Below are 24,686 nucleotides of genomic sequence, written 5' to 3'. Positions count from 1 at the left end.
TTATTGTTTTTAAGCCACTAACTTTTATGGTGGTCCATTACCCAAAAACAAACTAAAAATATCAATGTTGTGTGTGTGCTAAGTTGCATCAGTCATGTCTGACTCTTTGCAACCCTATGGACTGTACCCGTGAGGTTCCTCCGTCCATGGAATTCTCCAGGTAAGAATACTGGAGTGGGTTGCCATGCCCTCCTCCAAAGGATCTTCCCGACCCAGGGATCGAAACTGCATCTCTTATGTCTCCTGGATCTGCGGGCAGGTTCTTTACCTCTAACACCACCTGGGAAGCCCCCAAAATATCACTAATACTTTATTAAAGCAACATTATAATACACTGACTTACACACAGATACACATAATATGGCAAATAATAAGAATGGTTATTTTGAAAATAAATGTTTTGATCTAAGGGTGTATAAGTAAGAGAATATTCTCATTTTGGTATGTCTTTACACCTCTTATTATTAAAAGTTTTGGAGGTATTAGAAAGATCATAAAATGTCCCAAAGCAAACTTAAGTAAAGGAGCTACTGCAAATTTTGAAAGTTATAATAGAAATATTACAGTTCCTCAAAAACATTTACAAATATTTAATCTCAGCAAAGATATTAAAAAGGCATATGCTCCTTATATTGAAAACTTTCTGGGGAATTCCCTGGCAATCCAGTGGTTAGGACTCCCCACTTTCACTGCTGGAGCCCAGGTTCAATCCCTAGTCGTGTCTGACTCTTTGGGACACCATGGACTGTAGCCCGCCAACCTACTCTATCCATGGGATTCTCTGGGCAAGAATGCTGGAGTGGGTTGCCATGCCCTTCTCCAGGGGATCTTCCTGACCCAGGGATCGAACCTGGGTCTCTTGCATTGCAGGTGGATTCATCGCTGCTGAGCCACCACGGAAGCCCAGAATACATCTACTTACAGGTAAATATCTGGTACAACTTCTGGATCAAAACAAAAGTGCCCACTTGAAGAAGGCAAGGGCATCACCCTCTAAAAAGCTCTTATTCAACCTGGAATGTGCTTCAGGGTAATGGCTTGTGGTGTGATCCATTATTCATCTCACCTTGATGAAACAACTGGGAAAGTAAAACCACCTCTGGACTTGGAGTCAGAAGTTCCATGTCTGAGTCTTGGTAGGGCCAGTGGATTGCTAACTGACACCGAGTCTGGATTTTCTGTTCCGTAAAAAGCAAGTGGGACCAGATGAACTTAAGGGCCTTCTTAGTGCTAACCTTGCATTACTCTACTCTTCAAAACCAAATGGAAAACTGCTGTCTTCTACAGCCCTCTGTGTGTGTTGATTATCTAGTGTACTCTTGAATTTCCCCTATTTGTTTGTAGATGCCAGGGGGTGGGTGGCAGGAAGAAGGGAGATGAGAGAAGAGAGCAGGGTGCATGGCAGTTGTTAGAGGCATGTAACACGCATGAGGTGAGGAAGCAGGGATGTCACATGCTACCTGCTCAGCAATGGCAGATGGCCGGGGCAGGTCCATGTTGCAAGCGAGCAACAGTAGGCTAGTGGCACCTTGGTGATATGTCACATCCAAAAAGCAGGTGAGTGAGGTACTCTCATTCAACTGACTTCCACGTCCCAAGGCACACACAGAATGGAGAATATTTCACAATGTTTTCTTAGAAAACATAGTTTCTGAGGTTAAGCAGGATGGTGTTGAGGTTTGTTGGGTGCACAGAAGTTCCATGTGCTGTACTGTGTTTGGAAAATGTTCCCTGGAGTCCTACATCCAAAATAAGCATGACTTGGCTATATTAAGGATTTCTGCTTTAATAAAGATATGTTCTATCTTTCCCTGTAGGAATACTAACATTTGAAACAATCAAGATGGACAAAGCAGAGAGCCCTAGATTACAGTTCTGCCCTGGATTCAAAAACAGTTTCTCCATTGGAAAATCTGATGTGCTATTTGCTAAATAATTAAAGAATATAGGTTATCAACCAGAGAAAACGGTCTGTCCATGTTGGGAGTTTAAAAGGCTCTTATGTTTTAGCAGGTATTCTAAATTATACATGCTACTGGAAGCGAGAAATATCACCAGTCATATGAAAGAACACAAAATCCAAATATTCAAGTATGCTAATTGTGGGAGAGACTATGTCAGCTGCCTACCTCAAAATCCATTTTTCCATTCCAATGAGATGTAAGTGGCATTACTGTATGGGGTTGATGGAAAGAATGCTTAGGGGGAGCCCACTCAGACTGGAAGCTCTCATCTCTTTCGTCTTCTTTTCCTCCTCTCCATCTGGACATGATGACATGGACACCAGCAGCCAGCGTGGCCTGCTTCACAATGTCAGCACCACCATGAGAGGCAGAGCGCCAAGAAGGAAAACCAGCTCTATATTGTTCATCTCTAGAATTCTCACATGTGAGCAAAAAATAAACTTTTTTATAATTTAGGCTGCTGTTCTTTGAGGTTCTTCTGTTGTACATATTTATAGTGTTAGTCACTTCAGTCGTGTCCAACTCTTTGCAACCTCATGAACTGTAGCCCGGTAGGCTCCTGTGTCCATGGGATTTCCCAGGCAAGAATACTGGAGTGGGTAGCCATTCCCTTCTCCAGGGGACTTTCTCAACCCAGGAATCAAACCAGGTCTCCTGCATTGCAGGCAGATTCTTTACCATTTGAGCCACCTGGGAAGCCCACATATTTATAAAACTTACAAATTTATCCAAACTCTACTTTCAATTTTAGACACCTAAGCCTTGCGACTCAACCTACATTTGGGGTCCAAACTCCTACTTGATATAAATGGCTTATTAATTGCACATGGAAGAGAAAAAGGATATCTTGGGTGGTCATTCAGTGTATTTTGTTAAGTAAAATAAAAATGTTTAGAAGTAAGCTCAATTTCTTTTCGCCATCTCAATACAGAAATCGGTGGTTGAGAAAATCACTGAAGAGCCTGATTTCTCAATCTTCTCATTTTCTAGAGGAGATAATATTGACCTGCCTCATGAGCACAGGCAGAGGATTAACTAATTAGTGATTGTCAATCACCATGAAAATATAAATTTAAAGAAGCAATAAGACTTTTCATTAAACTATTAATAGCTGTGATAGTAATTTCTTCCTTCACCGGAGAAAATTTACATTCAATAAGCACCAAAGGCTCATTGCATAATAAGAATAAAACTTAAAAGAAAATTAAGTCTGAAGACACTTCACGACCTTTCAACAAAAGCACTGGGCAAAAGATGCTACTATCAAATGTAGGGTCATGGAGACAGGCCCAATATATTTCTAATGAATAAAGAAACTTCCCATGTGGGTTAGTTTCTTTCAGAGGAGTACTCACTTTTCAGGTGTTCATGGATTCTACCTACTTGATTCTGTTCAAGCTACTCACAAAACAACCTAATGCAGACATGGATTTTTTTTTCCTTGTTAGTAACTACCCTCCTGTTTCCTTATTTTTTGCACACCTACATTTAGAAAATTAAGATCATGGCATCCAGTCCCATGACTTCATGGCAAATAGATGGGGAAACAGTGGCAGACTTTATTTTGGGGGGCTCCAAATTCACTGCAGATGGTGACTGCAGCTATGAAATTAAAAGACACTTGCTCCTTGGAAGGAAGGTTATGACCAACCTAGACAGCATATTAAAAAGCAGAGACATTATTTTGCCAACATAGGTCCATCTAGTCAAGGCTATGGTGTTTTCAGTAGTCATGTATGGATGTGAGAGTTGGACTATAAAGAAAGCTGAATACCAAAGAACTGATGCTTTTGAACTGTGGTGTTGGAGGAGACTTTTGAGAGTCCCTTGGACTGCAAGGAGACCCAACCAGTCAGTCCATCCTAAAGGAGATCAGTCCTGAGTGTTCACTGGAAGGACTGATGCTGAAGCTGAAACTCCAATACTTTGGCCACCTCATGCAAAGAACTGACTCATTGGAAAAGACCCTGATGCTGGGAAGGATTGAAGGCAGGAGGAAAAGGGGATGACAGAGGATGAGATGGTTGGATGGCATCACCGACTCAATGGACATAAGTTTGGGTAAACTCTGGGAGTTGGTGATGGACAGGGAGGCCTGGCGTGCTGCAGTCCATGGGGTCACAAAGAGTCAGACACGACTGAGTGACCGAACTGAACTGACTGACAGCGCTTTTGGGCTTCCCTGGTGGCTCAGCTGATAAAGAATCTGCTTGCAATGCTGGAAACCTGGGTTCAATCCCTGAGTTGGAAAGATCCCCTGGAGAAGGTAATGACTACCCACTCCAGTATTCTGGCCTGGAGAATTCCATGGACTATATAGTCCATGGAGTCACAAAGAGTCAGACACGACTGAGCAACTTTCATTTCACAGCACTTTGGGGCTTCCCAGGTAGCTCAGCTGGTAAAGAATCGTCCTGCAAGGGAAGGGACCCTGGTTCAATCCTGGGTCAGGAAGTTCCCCTGGAGAAATGATAGGCTACCCACTCCAGTGTTCTTGGGTTTTCCTAGTGGCTCAGATGGTAAAAAAAAAAATCCACCTGTAGTGCATGAGACCTGGGTTGGGAAGATCCCCTGGAGGAGGGCATGGCAACCCATTCCAGTATTCTTGCCTGGAGAACCCCTATGGACAGAGGAGCCTGGCGGGCTACAGTCCATGGGGTCACAAAGAGTCGGACAAGACAGCACTTTTACAGGCACTGGGCCTTGCTCTGGACTCCTGAATACCCGTGAGTGTGTGACTTCTGTGACACAGTGCTTGTGTGTGTGTGCACATGCTGAGTTGCTCAGTTGTGTCTGAGTCTTTGCCACTCATTGGACTGTAGCCCATCAGGCTCCTCTGTCCAGTGAAATTATTTTTTGGATGAGATATCAAAAATTTAACTGAAAGTCTTTTTTTCTCCATCAGCAATCCTCTACCTAGGATGCACCATTTTGCCTTAGTGTCCCCCCCTCACCCCATTCTGTTCACGTCATCATGGTCTCTCCAGTGGAGGTCACCTCGGGCATTTTCCACAAGGCCTCCCCTGCCAGCTCCTCTACACACTTCCCATTCCCTTTTTTGGACATTCATAGAGCTTATCGCTTATATTAGCCATTTTACAATACAGCGCCACAACAGTATTACGTTTTTAGGCATGTGTGTTTTGTTCACCAAGTGCCCAGTAGACCCTTTGCAAATACGGATTCACATTTCTTTGTGACTTCACAGTGCGCAGCAGAAGATGGGAACACAATAAAGACTCACTGATACAAATGTGTCCACACTAAGTACGTTGCTTTAATGGTTTGTTGTGTTGTTTAGTCACGAAGTCATATCTGAGTCTTTGTGACTCCATAGACTGTACCCACCAGGCTAGGCTCTTCTGTCCATGGGATTTCCCAGCAAGAATACTGGAGTGGGTTGCCATTTCCTTCTCCAGAAGATCTTCCTGACCCAGGGATCAAACCAGCATCTCCTGCTTGGCAGCCAAGTTCTTTACCACTGAGTCACCTGGGAAGCCCAACCCCTATCTTTAATAGCTGATGCCCTGCAAAAATAGCCAACTGTTTTTATGGTCACTTGTTGCACAAATGCATTTCTCTAGGCTCTTTTCCCCTAGAAAACAGAAATACAAATCTCCCACATTTAAATGAATTCACTTAGACCAGATGATTTTCCAAACCATTTATCATCAGAGTCTCTATTACTGCCAGACCAATTTCATGATGCTTATGCATGCCTAGTAACAGGGAGGTGTGAATATTTTTAATTGCACTAAACTAAAATTAATATTTTATAAGTTTTGAACTAATCCACAAAACCAGGGAAAAATTTTTTTAAAACATTTTTTAAAAATGTAGGGGAAAATTCTGTGACACTGACTAAATAAGCCATGAAGATAACATGATATCCATTGCATCAGTACAAGTATCTTTCTTATACTTACACACACCAGAGTTCAGGCCAAAAACTTATGTCAGGGTCTTAATTTTTAGTATTTTATATATAATGAATTTAGAACACGTGCGAACATGCTGAGTTGCTTCAGTTATGTCCAACTCCTTCCAACCCTAAGGACTGTAGCCTGCCAGGCTTCTCTGTCCACGGGATTTACCAGGCAAGAATGCTGGAGTGGGTTGCCATGCCCTCCTCCAGGAGATCTTCCCGACTCAGGGATCAAACCCACATCTCCTGAATTACGGGCGGATTCTTCTGCTGAGCCATCGGGAATGATCTCTCTTCCATACAAATCTGAACATTAAGGTCTTACTAAAATGGTAATGAGCATGTTTAATTAAACTAATCCGTATTTACCCCTCACCTCATTCTCTCTAGCATCAATCATATATGAGTCTCTTCTGAATTTTAAAAAGGGTAGAATTTAAGACATTATCAGGTATTAAGTCACACTAACTCTTCTGAAACCTCTCAGGTTTTTGGAAGATATTCAAGTCTGGAATCTGAATCATGTGACATATCTTTAAAGGAATCCTTTAAGCATCCACTGTGTACCAAGCACCTTACTAGAATGACGTATCTGTCATCTCATTTAGTCACCACAATCCTACAAGACTGGCAATACCTTTTTATGATTGCCCCTACTTTACAGATAAGGGTATCTTAGATTAAACATTTAAGTCATCTACCTAAGGCCACACAGCTAGTTTGCGGAGAACTGGGAAGGGCATGTGGGGCAGCCAACAACCAGAGCCCAGCACTCCGTACATTATACACTGATAACGACACAGATCTTTTTACCTATTTTAAGATTTCAGAAGTTTTGTTAATTCATTTTGCCTTTCAAAGTTTGGTAAGAATTAATTACTACCAAATGATTATATTGATTTTTTTAAGCTAATGGAATTCATTATTTTTAACGAAAATAATACTAAGAAAGATGATGGGAACTATAACTCTGAAAATCAGCCATAAAGCAACCTGTTAAGATTCACAGGATGGTCGCAGATTCCAAGAAAAAAAAAAAGAAGAGCAAACTTAAATCTATTTGGAAATTGCTTTTGGGAGGCGGGGTATGAGGTGGGTGCTGGTGGGCATAACAAATAATTCCTAAGGAGTAATATTTCCTACAGAGATGGACCTTAGTATATATATGCTGGGCTTCCGTGGCCTCTCAGATGGTAAAGAATCTGCTTGCAATGCAGGAGACGTGGGTTCAATTCCTGGGTCAGGAAGACCCCCTGGAGAAGGGAATGGCTACCCACTTCAGTATTCTTGCCTGGAGAATTCCATGCGCAGAGGAGCCTGATGGGCTACAGTCCACGGGGTCGCAAAGACTTTGACATGACCGAGCAACTATCACTAATCCTGTGAGAACAGAGCATCCTTCTTAGCACCCATTTGCTGGATTCCACAAAACCTCCGATGTCAAAATTCCTCACCTTTAGAGAAAAGAACACTAGCCAACCTTCAAGTTTTCAGACGTTTGGAGCCCACCAGGTTCCTCTGTCCTTGGGATTTCCCAGGCAAGAGTACTGGAGTGGGGAGCCATTCCCTTCTCCAGGGGATCGTCCCAACCCAGGGTTTGAACCTGCACTGCAGGCGGATCCTTTACCGTCTGAGCCACCAGGAAAGCACCTTTGCTTTTTCAAGGGGTCATTTCCACCTGCTCTAACACTCCCAACTACAAGGGGTCTTACACTCAGGAGCCAGCATGTATGAAGTAACCAACCTGAGGAAGAGGGTTATCCATTATTGGAACCAAGGGGGAAATTCCAGATCAGAAACAGTGTTTCAAGAATGGGAGCAATCTTGGGGATAAACTTAGGTAACTGACAAAGGGAAAACTAAACCAGGACTCAAGGAAACAGAAAGTATAAGTGGCCTAAAGTCTACCTCTGGGTTCTGGCCTATGTAAAAAAAAACCTGCTGTTCCAAACAATTTGAGACAGGAAAGCATCTCAAATTTAACAGGAGCAAAAGTGAATTTACTATCCTAACTTCCAATCCTGCTTCCTCCTCACTCCTGGTTTCAGGTGATGACCACTCAATGCACCAGAGACCTGGGGCTTGTTCTAATCTTTTCATTGCTCGTATGCAGCAAAATGCATCAATCTCTACATCTGAATGATTTTACCCTCTAAATAGGGTATATGAATTTGGTCCTCCACTCTACTCCTATGACCACAGAACTGGTGTTGGCCCCATCTACTCTTACTAGACTAGTGCCATTGCAAGAGCTGCCTCTTTGGAATCCCCCACCCTGCCCCATATTTTCCCTGTTAAATCTATAGGCCCACACACAGTCCAATCTGAGCATGTATTTCCTGCCCTCCCCACACTGCGTAAAACCTTCGATGGCTATTCACTGCCTAAAACAGTAATTATCAAATATTCTTAAGCTTCTAAACTCAATACAAAAACGAAACCTTACTTGAATCTCCATTATATAAAACCTCCATTATATACAACAATTCCAGCCTGGGCTGTTCTGGTTTCAAGGAATGGAAGAGCCCTGATAACTCTACTCCTTACCTCCATGCCTCCCTGGATGATATATACCTGTGAGGTTCCTCAGAGCACTTGGAGAAGCACAAGGCAGAGGATCAAATTTAACTTCCTAGGGTGGCCCCGCCATGCAAGGCCAGACCCATCTCCCCTTTCTGATTCATTGCACTAACCAGCTTTCAGAATGGCCTCCAGTGAACCCCACCTCCTGGGATTCATGCTTCTGTGTAATTTCTTCTCATATCATACCCAGGGTGGTCTGTGTGACCAGTAATAGAATACAGCAGAAGAAATGTCACTTCCAAGATTAGGCCATAAGAGACATTGCAGCTTCTGTCCCCACGCCTCCTCTTTTCCATACCTTTTCCTCTTACCTCTCTTTCTTCCTCTCACTTAACTTGTTCTGGAGTAAGTTAGCTGGCAGGCAGGAAGCAACCCTACTGAGAGGCCCGTGGTGTGGTGACTAGGCCCAGGTCTCTAGTCAGTAGCCACGTGGTTGGAATTAGAAGTGAATCCTCTAGCTGACTAATACATTCATATTCTCTCACTACTTCCCAATCTTGTACTTTCCTCTACCTTGACATTGTCCCAGCAGATACTACGCTGTTTTGCCTCTCTTTCCTATTTTTCTTTCCCTTATGTCTGCCAGAAATTCCCCTCCCCACCTGTCTTCACTAGAGAACTCTCTCACCACCGAAGGCGTCACACACTTCAGGAAGCCATACCTGAGTCCGGGTTACACTCAGAGACCCCCCTTCAACCATTTTTTTCTCCCAGAATATTCTGGGCCTTCCATGTCCAGTAGTTATTTGACAAATAGTAGAAACTTGATACCACTCCAGTACTCTTGCCTGGAAAATCCCATTGGACGGAGGAGCCTGGTAGGCTGCAGTCCACGGGGTTGCGAAGAGTCGGACATGACTGAGTGACTTCACTTTCACTTTTCACTTTCCTGCACTGGAGAAGGCAATGGCAACCCACTCCAGTGTTCTTGCCTGGAGAATCCTGTGGACGGCGGAGCCTGGTGGGCTGCCGCCTGTGGGGTCGCACAGAGTCGGACACGACTGAAGCGACCTAGCAGCAGCAGCAGCAGCAACTTGATAAATGTTCATTGAATTGAACTGCTGATAAATGTATAGCAGGTTGCATGCTAAGTTGCTTCAACAGTGTACAACTCTTTGCAACAGCTATGGACTTTAGCTTGCCAGGCTCCTCTGTCCTTGGAATTCTCCAGATAAGAATACTGAAGTGGGTTGCCATGCCCTCCTCCAGGTGATTTTTGGACTCAGGGATTAAACCCATGTCTCTTAATGTCTCTCCTACATTGGCAGGTGGGTTCTTGACCATTAATGCCACCTGGCAAGTCCCAAATGCACAGGAGTGTGTAGGGAAAAATAACTATAGTGAGGTGCTAGTCATTTCACTATCTCTGCATGGTGTTTTTAGTGTAAAAAGGAATGGAGACATATACTTTTCATCATACCAAGCCAAATTGCAGTATCTAATCAATGTGATAACATCTGTATTAATAAGCACATGTCAGTTTCAAGCTGATATTCACAAGAAGAAAGTTATCACTGTTTCATCATGAGGTCACCTCTGAGTGACCACCAGCACAGGTTTAGGCAAAGCATGGTCCTTTGCTTTTTTGCAAGGCACTGCGACAAATGAACTGCAAAGGGCAAACCATCTGCTTGAGGAAGGAAGTAACAGAAATAATGGAAGGAGGGAGAAAAAAACTGAGGTAAGGGAGAGGGGCTGTGTTCAGCTATGCTACTTGAAAACCAGACCATCACCTCAGGCCAAATGACAAAATGATATCAATAACTCCAAAAGAAGTTTCACTTAGGTTTCCACATGCTGAAGAAGGTGATACTAAGAAGTGATTGAGTTTAGAAGATTATACCCTTTCTTGTAACAGAGAGATGTGATTCCTATCCTAAAAATAAGACCTTGGGAAAGAAAGAAAAGAAAAAGAAAAAAATCAAAAGAACAAACAAAAAAATATGATGGAGGAGGGCGAAGTGCTAAATTACAGGGAGACAAAGAATAGGAGGAGCGAAAGAATAAGTCAAATATTAGCTCTCAGAGAAAATTTTAAGTCTTCCCTTCTGAATGCATAATAATATATAATATTTAACATAAAACATTAAACTAGAACCTACAGTCACAGACACTGCTTCTGAAAATCAATATAAAACACTGGCGTAAAGCAAAAACTTTTTCATAGACAATAAAATTACATGTAAGAAATACAATCATCCCTGGGTATCCGTGGGGGATTGGTTCTAGAACACCCCAGGAAATACCAAAATCCATGTATGCTTGAGTCCCTAATATTTGCATACAACCTCAGCTTATCATGTTAATACTTTAAATCATCTCTAGATAATGTATAATATGTAATACCTTGTAAATTCTATGTAAATAATCTAAATTATATTTAAATAGTTGCCAGAGTACAAGGCAAATTCAAATTTGCTTTTTGTAACTTTCTGGAATTTTTTCTACTGAATATTTTCAATCTATGGATTGGTTGAATCTGAAGACGGTAGTTAAATTAAAGATGCAGAACCTGAGGACACAGAGGGTTGACTGTCGTAAGCATATGACAGACTTGACAAGTTTCTTTTCAAAGAGATCACAAAAGCATTCTCAAAAGTCTGTCAAACTGGTAATTATAATGAGGAGGAATTTTTCAGAAATTAAACTCTAAGAATTAAGTTAGAAAGCAATCCAAGTAATACAAATATACACTTTAAATAACTGATAAATTCAATTGCAAAAATGTTTTGAGTTGGCAACAAAAAATTACCCCTTAGTATTTGAATGTGTAACAGTGCTTTTTGCCCCCCAAATTTTATTTTTTCCAGCTTTACTGAGATAGAACTGATATATAACAGTGTATAAGTTTCTCATGACTTGACACACTTACATATTGCAAAACGATTACCACGGTAGGTTTGGTTAACACTTCTATCACCACCGTCAAGTATACATTAGAGTATAATTATCTATAACTACAATGCTGTGCATTAGAACCCCAGAAGCTAATCAGCTTATACGTGAGTTTACAACCAAAGGATCTGAAATTGGGATCTTGCAGAAATACCTGCCTTTCTATGTTCATCACAGAGTTATTCACAATAGCCAAGATATGGAAACAACTTTTTTAAAAAATAGAGACAGCTTTAATTTACTCTTTTTCTAAAAAAAAATTTTAAATTAATTTTTATTAATTTTATTTAATTTTATTAAACATTACTTTACAATGCTGTGTTACTTCCTGCTGTATAGCAAAATGAATCAGCCATACATATACACATATTCCCTCTTTTTGGATCTCCTTCCCATTTAAGTCACCACAGAGTACTGGGCAGAGTTTCCTATGCTGTATAGTAGGTTCTCATTAGTTACCTATTTTATATATAGTATTAGTAGTGTGTACAGGTCAATCCCAATCTCCCAATTCATCCCACCCTCTCCATCCCTCCTTTGTATCCATACATTTGTTCTCGACATCTGGGTCTCTATTGCTTCTTTGCAAACGAGATCATCTCTGCCATAGTCCTAGGTTCCACATAAGTGTGTTAATATACGATATTTGTTTTTCTGTTTCTGACTTACTTCACTGTATATGACAGTTTCTAGGTCCATCCGAGGGACACAACTTTTAAATTATTTTAACAATGATAAACTTTTCTATAGAAAGGTTGTTTTGTAAGAATGATAGAGATAGGCAAATTGGTAGCTGCTCTTACTTTCATTGTTTGTGTCTCTATTCAGTTCCCGGTTTACAGAGGATCTGAATATCTGCTCTGTGTTCTAACATCTCCCACACCAGAAGCCATGAGTGGTGGTATCATTAAAATGGACAGAACTCCAAGAAAGCCTCATGTAAATAAACTTCCATGAAAATGGACATTTCTCAAGACTAACTGGAATTTTTTTTTTTTTGGAAAATAGTTCAGTGTACTTGCCAACTGTATACATCCTAATACTAATTATGCAATTTAAAGTTAATGAAGATCGTCACCGCAATCATCCTTGTCTACATTTTTATTTAGTCACCAGGGGGAGCTAATACTGCTCTGTGGGTAGGTTAAGAGTCTAGAAATTAGATTGTGTTAAAGGGGGAAAAATTAAATTGATGTGGTACTACACATAACTCAAATAAGGTCCACAGTGCTGATAAGGTAAATACATCAGACATGCAAAAAGAAAATTAGACATAGATCATTTTTTGTTGTTGTTGTTAAACAAAGAAGTTATTAGAAGTTATTAGTTAATAGAAAAAACTAACAGTCATCAGTTAGTAGAAGCTTGCTGTGCTTAATGGAGGACATATATAAACCCAGTAACTTATGGTTGTCTTTGGTCCTCTTACGGTCTTACCATCCAGATTTTGCACAACTGTCCTTGGACAGTTGTCCAACAACTATTATTTATTTATTTCTATTATTTCTTGGTTTGAGGCACTACTATGATTCTTCATTCTAACAGGTAATCATTTGCTCAAAAATATCCCATATAATTACATTATAATTATTTTGAAACAAATGGAACCTTATCCTTTTGCTCCACATATTTCCTTCTGTTCCAAATATATGTTTTAGCACTTTTAATGTGTGTTCAAAGAGTTCTACCCAATAATCTACTTAAATTCATTCTACAATTCACCCTGGAGACACAATCCCTTTTAAACTTCGAGGAGCTCCAGTTGGAACAAAGAGGGGGAAAGGGTTCAGAGTTTGTGGAATAATCACCTCTAATCGATCAATTTCCCCTGAAGGTAAAGCTGAAAGAAAGGAGGAGTGAAGAGTTCCATCCAATTCCTTGAAGTTTAAAGGAACGAAGCCCTGAGGCACAGCGTACCCTGATTCCTGCCTTACCCTCCCAAGGCCCTATTACGGGGTCACAGATCTCTGTGACATCCCTGCCATTCCCCAAAGACAAGAGACCCAGACATAGACTTCACACAGAGAGAAAGGACGGGGAAAGAGTCTTACTTTTCTTATCAATTCACTATCTTATAAAGGAAGTAAATATTGGTCACAAGCATCTTAAGTATAGTAATGTTAAAAAAAAAAATTGCAGTCATGCAAAACTGTAAAAATTCAACCTCCAGGTTTTAGCACGTTGAATTTCACGTTTGAGAACAGGCTACATGTGGCAGAGCTCTTGTGTGCACAGGACTGTATCCGAATAGCTAAACACGGCCCTGCTCACAAGACAGGCTGAATGGCTGCATAGGGGCCGAGCAAATAGTTGGTCTCTTTTAATTCATCTTCCCCACAAAAGAGGCCCCACTGTTTCCACATCCCAAATACAGCCCTTCATTTATAATCTTTACACTTCTCCACAGGGACAAACTGACAGCTTTAATTACCATCAATGACCATCAAGGACACGGTGGAAATTCTTGAAGATATTCTCCCATGGCTGTGTTCTTGACATTTTATTTACAATTTTTTGGCAAATAAATCCTGAAACCACAGAATTGGATGATAATATGTTCATTATCAATTATACAACTAAGGCTAGACCATTTCTCTAAAACAGCTGTGGTTCCACAAGACATCCAAAGGTAACATTTTTAATACACAGACAAATAATGCTAATTCACTTCTTGAGTTCTACTCCTTTCAAAATGCTAATTTCAAAAAACTCAGATTAATCAAGGAGCAGGTAATTTGCAAATACAGCTACAGCTAATACAGAATACTCTCCACTTGGGTCTTGAAAAAAATACAGTGAATTCATCCATTTATTTTCTATTTCTAGGAGATTTCATCCTTTAGGAACTTTCCATTGATAATCAGTAGCTTTCTGGTGATTCACAAATTATTAAATCAGGCTGAAAATAAAAGCACCTAATTTTAAAATATACATGAAAAATATGGAGAAATATTTCTTATACTACCCATTCAACATTCCAGCTATTTAATCTTAATACATATAATAACTCATCATTCACAGTGGAAAAATATACCTCATCAGTACAGGCCTTTCATAAACCTCAATTACAATGCCCCCAAAGTATTCCAAAGCATCGAGACAATAATGCGTCTGAAAATGATTATTTTACATCCATGATTTGGTAGAGAATTTCATAAATATATCAAGAAAAGGACAACAGATGACGTACTAATATCAAGGTTTTGCTGAAGCCCAACCAATATGGAAATAACAAAGCTTTTATAGCAACCAACTCCTCCAAAACAAGAAAAAGGAGCTCACTCAACCAAAGTTCGAGGTTGGAACCAATTGTGGACAATTGCTTTATCTCTGATAAATACGCAGAGGAACTTAGGTCATGGTCCTGCTAGGCTAAGAAACTGACAGACTCAGTCACACCACTTTCTCTGAAACTGAGAGGAGCAGAGACTTGGTGAGTTGTTTTTCATATGATGAGATCAATGGCAGTCAAGAACAGGGGTCTCTCAAATACAGGGTATACATCCTAGGATAGAAAAGATAGCCTGAATATTTAGCAACAATCAGAAGAGACGTCGGCCATAAATAGCCACCCAGGAACAACATCCTGAGAGTAAGAAGACAAACAGGACTCCTGTCATCCTGGGTGCCCTTGCTCTTCCACTCCGTTCCCACATCTCAAAATAGCGCAATGCCCTGTGCCAGTGAAACAGGCTTGCTGATCACCTTGTTTAATGTTTATTCATCTAATTCACACAGAATCCTCAAATTTTGACAAGTGATTTTTAAAGTTTTCTGCAAGGAAACTGCAGGATGTTAACAGGTGAGCACAAGTAATCAACAAGAAAATGGCGAGTCTAGCCTTTGCACTCCCAGTAAAAGCTCTTTGTCAGCCACTGAATGAAGAGGGAGAAGATATTAATAGAAACAATTTAATCAGATGTGACCAAAAGTTGGCAAAACAAAATAGAGATGATCAGGAAAGCTATCTGAAATATGGGCTGATAGATACCATTGATAATTATGAACCTCAGTGAGAAGTGTAGTAACATATATTTTCTCTTTGTGATTTTCTGAGATAGCTCTATTAGCTCTCACAATCATTAAAATAAATTGTCAAAATAAATGAATCTATATCAGAACTTCAAAACAACATACATTTATTTTTAAAATCTATTTCATCTTCACCTCATTTTTCAATTTCTATTTTTTTGAGTGTTGTATCATACATCTATCTATGTAATATATTGACAAATACATATTTTGAAGATGTATCCTATATATGTTTAATCAAAAATATTGGAAACTACCGATCTGAAAAATAAGCATGTGGAGAAGGGGCTAGGGAATGTGAAAAGTGTTAATTGCTGAGTCATGTCTGACTCTTTGCCACCTCATGGACTGTAGCCTGCCAGACTCCTCTGTCCATGGGATTCTCCAGGCAAGAATACTGGAGTGGGTTGCCATTTCCTCCTCCAGGGGATCTTCCCAACCCAGGAATCAAACCCGTGTCTTCTGCATTGCAGGCAGACTCTTTACCATCTGAGCCACCATGGAAACCCAATCTGTAGAGGCCACGAATTGCATTGGGGGGCTTAAAAGGATCTGAAGAATGAAGTAGGCTAAAAACACTAAGGAAATATTTTGGGTAGGAAACAAGAAATTGGTCAAAAGAGGATAATAGGAAAATAAAATATACAATGCCTTAAGCCTAATTAATATATAAATAGATTATTAATATATAATGAATAATAACAAAGCATGAATAATGAATTAATAAAGAAATCAATGTAGAAATATGCAAATCAAAGATATAATGCTTTAAACCTAATTAATACAAGCTAGTGTTAAAATACCACATTTATTTCATGTAACTTATTTTCACTAATGATTTGAAAAGGAAAACAGCAAAACAAAGAAGTTCTAAAAACAATTTCATATGCTTCTGTGAAAACTATGCTTCATTCCATAAAACGTTCCTTTTCCTTATTCCCAGTGCAAACCAAACTTGCTGTTAAGAGTACTTGATTGTTAAGTGAAACCAACCAGTATTTAATTTCCCACAACTACATAACACATGTTCAATCACTTTCACTTTTTAAATTCTTTAGTTAAAAAAAAAAACAACCCAGATGTCTAAAAGTCTTCAGTTCACACAATCTATGCGAAGCTTCCAAGAAGTCTCATAACTCTTAAAATCAAATTAAGTGAACATGCTATTTTATACTGATGTGGTGTCCAATCATTGGTTCAGTTACTTTTCCTCAAAACTGTGAACCCATACAATACCAATATTGGTAAAGGACTCACAAATCTGGTTAGGGTTAATAAATGTAATCTACAAATATGTTCTCCGAAACTACAACAACCTTGCATTTGCACAAACCTCTACCTACCCCTCTCACCAACAGTATGGTGGGCCAGAGGGTTAAGAACTAACAGTGCTGTTTAACTTTTCTGCATTTGCACCCAGGCAATTCACATTAATGATGTGAAAGAACACTCCACAGACAACTCAAGTTTGCAAATTAGCAGGAGAGAAGAGAAAAATGACTCAGAACAACAAGCGTACAGTATTACCAAATGCACTTTACACATTTATCCTGTTAAGTGTAGCTTAGTTCTGACGATTTACAATGCTGATTCTTACTCAGTTTTGTAAGCATAATAAAGTCTCCATAATCTCAGCCTTCCCCCCACCCCGCCCCCAGCACCCTGCTATTAAATCTTTGTTGAGAAGTGTGATGAGACCCCTCTGGCTTCCAGCCCTCCCTACCCCCTGAGGGAATTGGCAAGAAATGATAGGGTTTGTGGATTAGGAAAATGAGAGGTTCTCTGTGCTTTTCCTTCTTTAAATATATATTTTGATAATCTGTCTTCTGCATCAGAGAGTCCCAACAGCATCAGTGTTGATTCCCCTCCCTTCCCAGCCGCCAGGAAAAACAGAGCACATCTAGGGCGAGACAGGTGGTTTCCAACTACTGCTCAGCTGAAGAGCGGGGTTTAATTTTTTCACCTTTCCCCCTATACCTTCAAGCAGGGATGAGATAAGATTTATTTGCACATCTTGGATTGCAGACTAGAGGGCAATTGCCTTGGGAGACAAAAAAGAAGGCCATCCTGTCCCTCATTATCCTAAGGGACTGCTCTGCTGCTTCCTGGGTCAGATGCTTGTCCAGAACAGCACTCACCTTCCAGAATCCCCCTCAGTGATGAACCGCGTGAACTGTGTGTGTGATCCCCAAGATCTCTGCGCCCTTGCTAGTCTACTGTCTGTGAGTTCAGTCCGGGCCACTGGTGCCTACTCACAAACTGACCTGGGGCATAACTGATCCCTGAGCTGACTTTCAAACCTGAGTCTAAAATGGATCATCCTGGTCCACATTTGACCTTCGTCTCCCAAGGCCAGGTCTAGTCCAGGCTCACTTGGCAAGACTGTACCAGGATTTCAAAACTTTCAGTTTGGAGTGAGTCAGTTTTCACCTTGGCAGGCTCCCCCTTGGGGAGGAGAGTCACTGAAGAACTGATCTCAAGTTACCACAAGCACTAGTTCAGGATGGGAATCTCATGGCAGGGTTTCTCCCAGTTCAGGGTGAAACTACCCTGAGTAACTCCCATAGGTGTCAGACCACTGAATATCTCTGCTTTCTGTTATTGTGCAAATCAGCAGGTTTTAAGACTTTTCTCTCCCAATACTACTCGATAGCTAACTCTCCTGTACACTTCCAAGTGTCCTCTCTTTCTTCATACAAATTATTCACCAAAAAGTCTTCAGGCTGTGATCTGGATGGATGTGACCACACACGTAAGTAAAGACTTCAAGATTAACAGAAGGAAAGCCAAAAGGAGTAAAGAAGAAAGTTGAGAAAACAGCAAGAGACTATAACACAGCCAGAGAGAAAAAAAGAGGGGATGTATAAAGACAACAAGGAAATGAAGAGTCTTGAAATAAGGATAGGAAGCAAAGGAAAATTAACAAAGATACAAATGAGACTACATGAAATTCAAGGAAAAATAAGTGGAAAAGAAAAGAGTAAAATTAAAGGGAAAAAAAAATACTAGACTAACATTTGGTCCCCTAGAAAAAAGAAGCACCAAGAGTTAACTCAAGCAGCAGGAAACCAAATTAGGAAGAGTAGGACGTTCTAACTTAGAGTTAAAGGTTTTAATCAAGGAAGAAGGTAAAAGCACCATATTACTTTTTTAATTAAAATGCTGCCAGTGTCTTTAATCTCTTCCAGATTAGACCGAAGGGTGTGCGTGCACGCATGCGTGCTGAGTTTCTTCAGTTCTGTCTGACTCTTGGTGACCCCATGGACTGTTGCCTGCCAGGCTCCTCTGGCCATGGAATTAAATTCTCCAGGTGAGAATATGGAGTAGAGAGCCACGCCCTCCTCCAGGAAATCTTCCCAACCCAGGGATCAAACCCGCATCTTTTATGTCTCCTGCATTGGCAGGCGGATTCTGTACTAGTAACGTCACTTGGGAAGCCCAGACTGAAGGGTACCCTTAGTCAACTCAACTCAAGTTTGAACTCTAATACTTTCAGTTCAGTTCGGTTCAGTCGCTCAGTCGCGTCCGACTCTTTGCAACCCCAACTGAACTGAGCTGAAAGTGTTAGAGTTCAAAATTGAGTTGAGCACAGACTGAAGGGTACCCTTAGTCAACTCAAGTTTGAACTCTAACACTTTAAACAAATGTAAATCATTCCTAATTTTGTTCCTCACCCTTTCATTCTCTCCATGATCTTCCATTTCTGCTTTTTCCTTATCAGTCTACCACCCTCCCTAAGAAATCACCCTGAACATCAATAAACAGGACCAAGGCCCACCAGCTTTACCTCTTCTGAAATATTTCATTAAATCACACATACGCCTCTGTTTTCCTTCCTTTGTTTAAAATGTTGTGGGATAAAATGATGTGAGAACAGACTAGGATTCTAAGATTTTAGAAAGCCTAAGATGAAAACAAACCAACTATTTTATTAGGATTTGAGATTTTTGAAGAATAAGAATTTTTAACCCATAGCTATTATCCTCACCATACCATGTGCTAAAAAAATCAGCATTTTCTGCACTGATATTAAAGTTGTATAATATATAAAGAAATATATTACTGCATACAATATATAAAGTTATTCAGGAGGAATTTTTTTGCTTCTATTCTATTTCATAGAGCTGGACATAAAGATAATTCCATGGTAGGAACTCAATGAAAGGTAAACACTAAATAGAATTTGAAGGCTTTTCTTTTTTAATATTGAATTTTAAATTTAATCTTTCACACGAGAGAGACACTATTCTCACCTAAGGTAAGATTTCTTGCTGGCATAGTTTAAATTGGCCACAGCAGTTGCGTTCCCATGTCTTCACCCTAATGTTAGTGTTGATTCCACATAAGTAGAGCTTCCCTTTAAAGCTATTCCACTGAAAATAGAATCATATTAACGCACTTAATGGGATTTTCCAAAAATTATGCATTCTGAGGAGAAAATGCACTAAATGAAGTCAATTAAGTGTACATGAGTTAGAAAATGCAAATAAACCCACAAAGAATACCTATACACACCCAATAGAATGCTTAACTTGAAAAGGCAAGCAAAACAAATGTTATCAAGGACACACAACTTGAACTCTCAGACATTGCCGGTGAAAAGCGTAAAATGGTGCAACCACTTGTAATAAAGATTTAGAAGTATTTCATACAGTTAAATATACCCTACCCCGTGACCCAGCAATTCTGCTCCTACTTAACTCAAGAGAAATAAAACATACGTCCACAAAAAAAGACCTGTAGAGGAAGGTTCACAACAACTTTGTTTATGATAACCAAAAACTAAAATAACCAAAACGTCTACCAATAGGAGAATGGAAAACAAATGATGATACAGTCATATAATGGAATACTACACAGCAATTAAAAAGAACAGACTTCTTATACATACAACAAGAATGAATCTTGCAGATAGTATGCTGAACAAAAGTAGCCAGTCACAAAATAACAGTACATACTGTGTGTCCTCATTAGAAGTTCTGTAACAGGCAAAACAAACCTGCAGTTAAAAACTTAAAAGGTAGTTGCTTTTGCTGGGGTATTACTGATTGGAAAAGGGTCAAGAGAAGAGAAACTTCTAGGAAATTATCTTAAGAGGGATATGGGTCACAAGGGTATATGTATTTTATCAAAATTCATCAAATGGTACCCTAAGGACTTACAAATTTCACTCTATGTAAATTTTACATTATAAATAATAACGTTAATAACTATAAACAATGATCAAACTCTAGTTAGTTGGCCTGCTTATCCTGATGATATGAGTAAGCAATTTTTAAACTACTTACTGTGTGTTATAGACTCAGCAACTGAGTACATATATTGAGGATAATGGAAGCTAGGTGACTCACTACTCAAGAAGGCAGTAACAAACATGGAGAGAAAAAAGATTGGGATGTTCCACAAGTGCTAGATTGAAATGATGGGTATCAGTAGAAACATGTGGTTCTTGTTAGAGAGAGAAAAATACAAATATGTGTATATATTTGTATATATGTACATTTTAGAAGCTATGTTATACAGATATTATACTAAGTGCTAAGTCACTTCAGTCATGTCTGACTCTTTGCAACCCTATGGATTGTAGCCCACCAGGCTCATCTTATTCATGGGATTCTCCAAGCAAGAATATTGGAGTGAGTGGTCATGCCTTCCTCCAGGGGATTGAAACCACATCTCTTGTTGTCTCCTGCTTTAGCAAGCAGGTTCTTTAACATTAGCACCACTTGGGAAGCCCATTGTACTAAATACACATATATATTTCCTAATTCTATCTGCTGAGATGGTTTATAACCAATGATATATCTTTATTAATGAGCACACATAGTGCCCATATCTTGATTTCTAAATACCTCTGTCCTCTTAAAAGAACCAGGGCTCCTTGGACAGAAGATTGATTAGGAGTAGAACATGAGGAGCCTGGAGCATCTGTTTGAAGGAGAAACTGAATCTATCCTCAAATAAAGACAGAGACATATTAAGCTGACAGAGGATCCAGTTCGAAGGGACTGCTGCTGCTGCTAAGTCACTTCAGTCGTGTCCGACTCTGTGCGACCCTATAGACGGCAGCCCACCAGGCTCCCCCGTCCCTGGGATTCTCCAGGCAAGAACACTGGAGTGGGTTGCCATTTCCTTCTCCAATGCATGAAAGTGAAAAGTGAAAGTGAAGTGACTCAGTCGTGTCCGACTCTTTGTGACTCCATGGACTGCAGCCTACCAGGCTCCTCCGTCCATGGGATTTTCCAGGCAAGAGTACTGGAGTGGGGTGCCATTGCCTTCTCCATCTACTGGACTACTACTGACCAAATCTCAGTGTATCTGAGCAAGTAATGATAGTAATGAATTATAACCCATGAAATAAAATAAAAATCCAAATGCCCATGGTGATATGAACACAAAAATCAATGAATGAATAAGAAATTGTAGTCGAAGGTCAACAAATAAATAAAAAAATTATAAAGCTAAAGTGGATATTTCATGAGAATGAAAATATTTGCATAGTGTCAAACTGAAAGTTGCTCAGTCATGTCTGACTCTTTGCAACCCCATGGACTGTAGCCTGCCCGGCTCCTCTGTCCATGGAATTCTCCAGGCCAGAATACTGGGGTGGGTAGCCATTCTCTTCTCCAGGGGAGATCTTCCTGACCCACGAATCGAACAGGGTCTCCTGCATTGCAGGTGAATTCTTTACCAGCTTAGCTACCAGGGATGCCCCAAAGTATCTTCCCACAAATTACTTGCTGTATTTGCCAAGGGAAACCATCTTCTGAACACTGGAGAAAGTTGGCGACCACCACTTAAAACAAGTGTTCAGTGTTAACCCCATCAACACTGGTAAAAATTAACATCAGATACTTCCTGACCTGATGTACTGAGAAGGGCCCATCATCACTTTGGTGGTATTCCTGCCATGGAAGTATGTCCGACTCTTAGTTGCTCAGTCCTGTCTGATTCTGCAACCCCATGGACTGTATCCCACCAGGCTCCTCTGTCCAGGAATTTTCCAAGCAAGAATACTGGAGTGGATAGTCATTCCCTTCTCCAGGGAGCGAACCTGGGTCTCCTGCATTGCAGGCAGCTTCTTTACTGTCTTAGCAACCAGGGAAGCCCCATGGAAGTATAGAAGCTGAATATAACCGTAAGGAAACATCAAACAAACCCAATTATAAATAGGCATTTTATAAAATGCTGGGAGTTACTATCAAACAATGAGATCATTTCAGGTGAAAGGAGAAAAGAGAGACATGACAATTAAAAGTTATGCATGATCCTGAATCCCAGAGGAGAAAAAGCAAACAACAAATAAAAACCTCTAAATGACATTATTGGGACAACTGTTGAAATTTAAATATTGGTTGTGGATTAGATAACAGTATTCTGTGTTAAATGTGAACTTCCCTCATTTTGATTAAGTGTGCTGTAGTCATGTAAGAGAATGTATTTATTCTTAGGAAGTACACAGGATATATTTAGAAGGGTGTGAAGTCTCCAACCTTCTCTCAAATGACTAAGAAAAAAAATTAATGAGGCAATGACAGAGCAAAGAGGGTAAAATACAAACAATGTGTGAATCAGATAAGTGGTAAATGAGAGTCGCATATAATATCTTTGCAATTTTTCTATAAGTTTGGAATTATATCAAAAGAAAAATTATCAAAAGCCTAAAAAATATGTACACAGTCAATATTTATATACACTTCATAGATTTTCAAACTTACATTCCAAAAAAGATGATAATAGGTTTTCTGAAAGAAAGAAGAGTCTAATAAACATGCTCACTGCAATCCCTTTTTGAAAAGCAACAGTGCACTTCAATAAAGAAGGCTATTTAATTGGATTTAATCCAATATTTCCATAATAATCTGTTCAGGAAACCTGGTTAAAATGGAACACCTATTAAAATCTCACAAAATTATCAACATTCTGTGGAAAACAATTGGAGAGCCACTTGTCTAATAAATACATTTCCTACACATGGTTAGTTGAAGAAAGATTTGTGCTAGGAAAATAAAAGAAAGAGATCTACAAACACACACACACTCACCAGGGCAATGTCAGTATCAAATAATAAGAGAAAAATGACACGAATATAAAAAGAGATGTCTACATAAAATGTCCCTCCAACCTTACATAGTATGTTCCTGCAGGACATATTTTTAAAGAGAGTATAACTTTGGTAACCGAGTTTTACTTTTATCAAACCATTAACTTGAACATGTCCTGTTTCCTGTCATTTTAAATCTGATTTTTACCATGAAACATATAGGAGAATAGTTTCCATGACTTAACTGAGCACCTTCTGTGGGCCAGGCACTGTGCAAGGCTTAGAGAATACAGTGATGAATAAGACAGAGTTCCTGCCACCCATGAGCTTCCAGTCTAATGAGGGAGATGGAAAAGTTAACACATGCACTGAACACTGTGATATTCATGAATAAGCACCAGACTTTACAGGGCAAAAAAGGCGCTAAACTCAGCAAAGAGTGACTGATGAGGAAAAGTCTTCTTAAGGAGATGTTTCAACTAAATGAAATTCATGCATGCTAGACTTCTGGGAAAACATATGCAGAAGGTATTTTTAAACTTTATCTCAGCCACCCCATGTTAGGTTCTCCATCTACATAGTTTAAAAAACTACATCACTGTAGCTTTTTAAAAAGGAAATGAAAACATACCCATCAGCTATCAAAATCTAGGTACACTTCAAAATCTACGGATGATTGTGACACTGAATTTGCCATAAACCATTATCTTAGAAGTCTTTCTAAAGCACTTCCAGACTTACCTAGGTACTCAAGTATAAGAATAAAACAGCTGGAAGACAACAGAAGAGAAAGGAGCAAACTGGAAAAAAAAAAAATCAGAAATAGAACAGTGTGAGGAGACCAGAAGTGATGGGTATTGTTTACCTGTCAGCTGACATTGATTAATCTTGTGTTCTGTGATATCGCTCAGGGACTCGAACACCTGGAGGCAGCTGTCACAGCTGTGCACAACCTCGTCCTCTAGATCCTCCCCGTCCTCCGGCCTCTTCTTACAGTCTATTGCTTCTCCATCTTCAGTCTTGTCTTCAAGTTTACAATTGGGGTCTGAAAAAAAAAAATCAAGACTGTTAAGTATGGGGTTGAAAGACAGGTTCTTTGCAAGTCACGTTTAATCTTACTACCAAAATCAGAAACACCTTTTCCCTTGAAGCTGCAAAAGGAGGGCTTTATTGCAGATTTTATTTCAGAAGCATCAAAAAATGAGTCTTCTCTAAAATCTGTCAGTTCCTGATGACTGGAACA

The 24,686-nt window shown here is 39.8% G+C and overlaps 1 protein-coding gene across 5 annotated transcripts in view; it reads right to left on the bottom strand.

Annotated features, from left to right (window-relative positions):
- ZNF521 (zinc finger protein 521) overlaps positions 1-24,686 on the bottom strand; it is a 304,810-nt gene that overhangs the window by 249,209 nt on the left and 30,915 nt on the right. For all 5 annotated transcript variants that reach the window (XM_043443844.1, XM_043443843.1, XM_043443842.1 and 2 more), the window contains one exon: positions 24,309-24,488. Coding sequence is in view for 3 of the 5 variants with exons in the window: in XM_043443843.1 (XP_043299778.1) it covers positions 24,309-24,488 (180 nt within the window). In the remaining 2 variants the exon portion in view is untranslated. The remainder of the gene's footprint in view (positions 1-24,308; positions 24,489-24,686) is intronic.

This window comes from Cervus canadensis, chromosome 23 (assembly GCF_019320065.1).
Source record: "Cervus canadensis isolate Bull #8, Minnesota chromosome 23, ASM1932006v1, whole genome shotgun sequence".
In the NCBI taxonomy this organism is placed as follows: Eukaryota; Metazoa; Chordata; class Mammalia; order Artiodactyla; family Cervidae; genus Cervus; species Cervus canadensis.
Note: the sequence above shows the minus strand (reverse complement) of the source record. Positions and strands in the feature narration are given on the sequence as shown.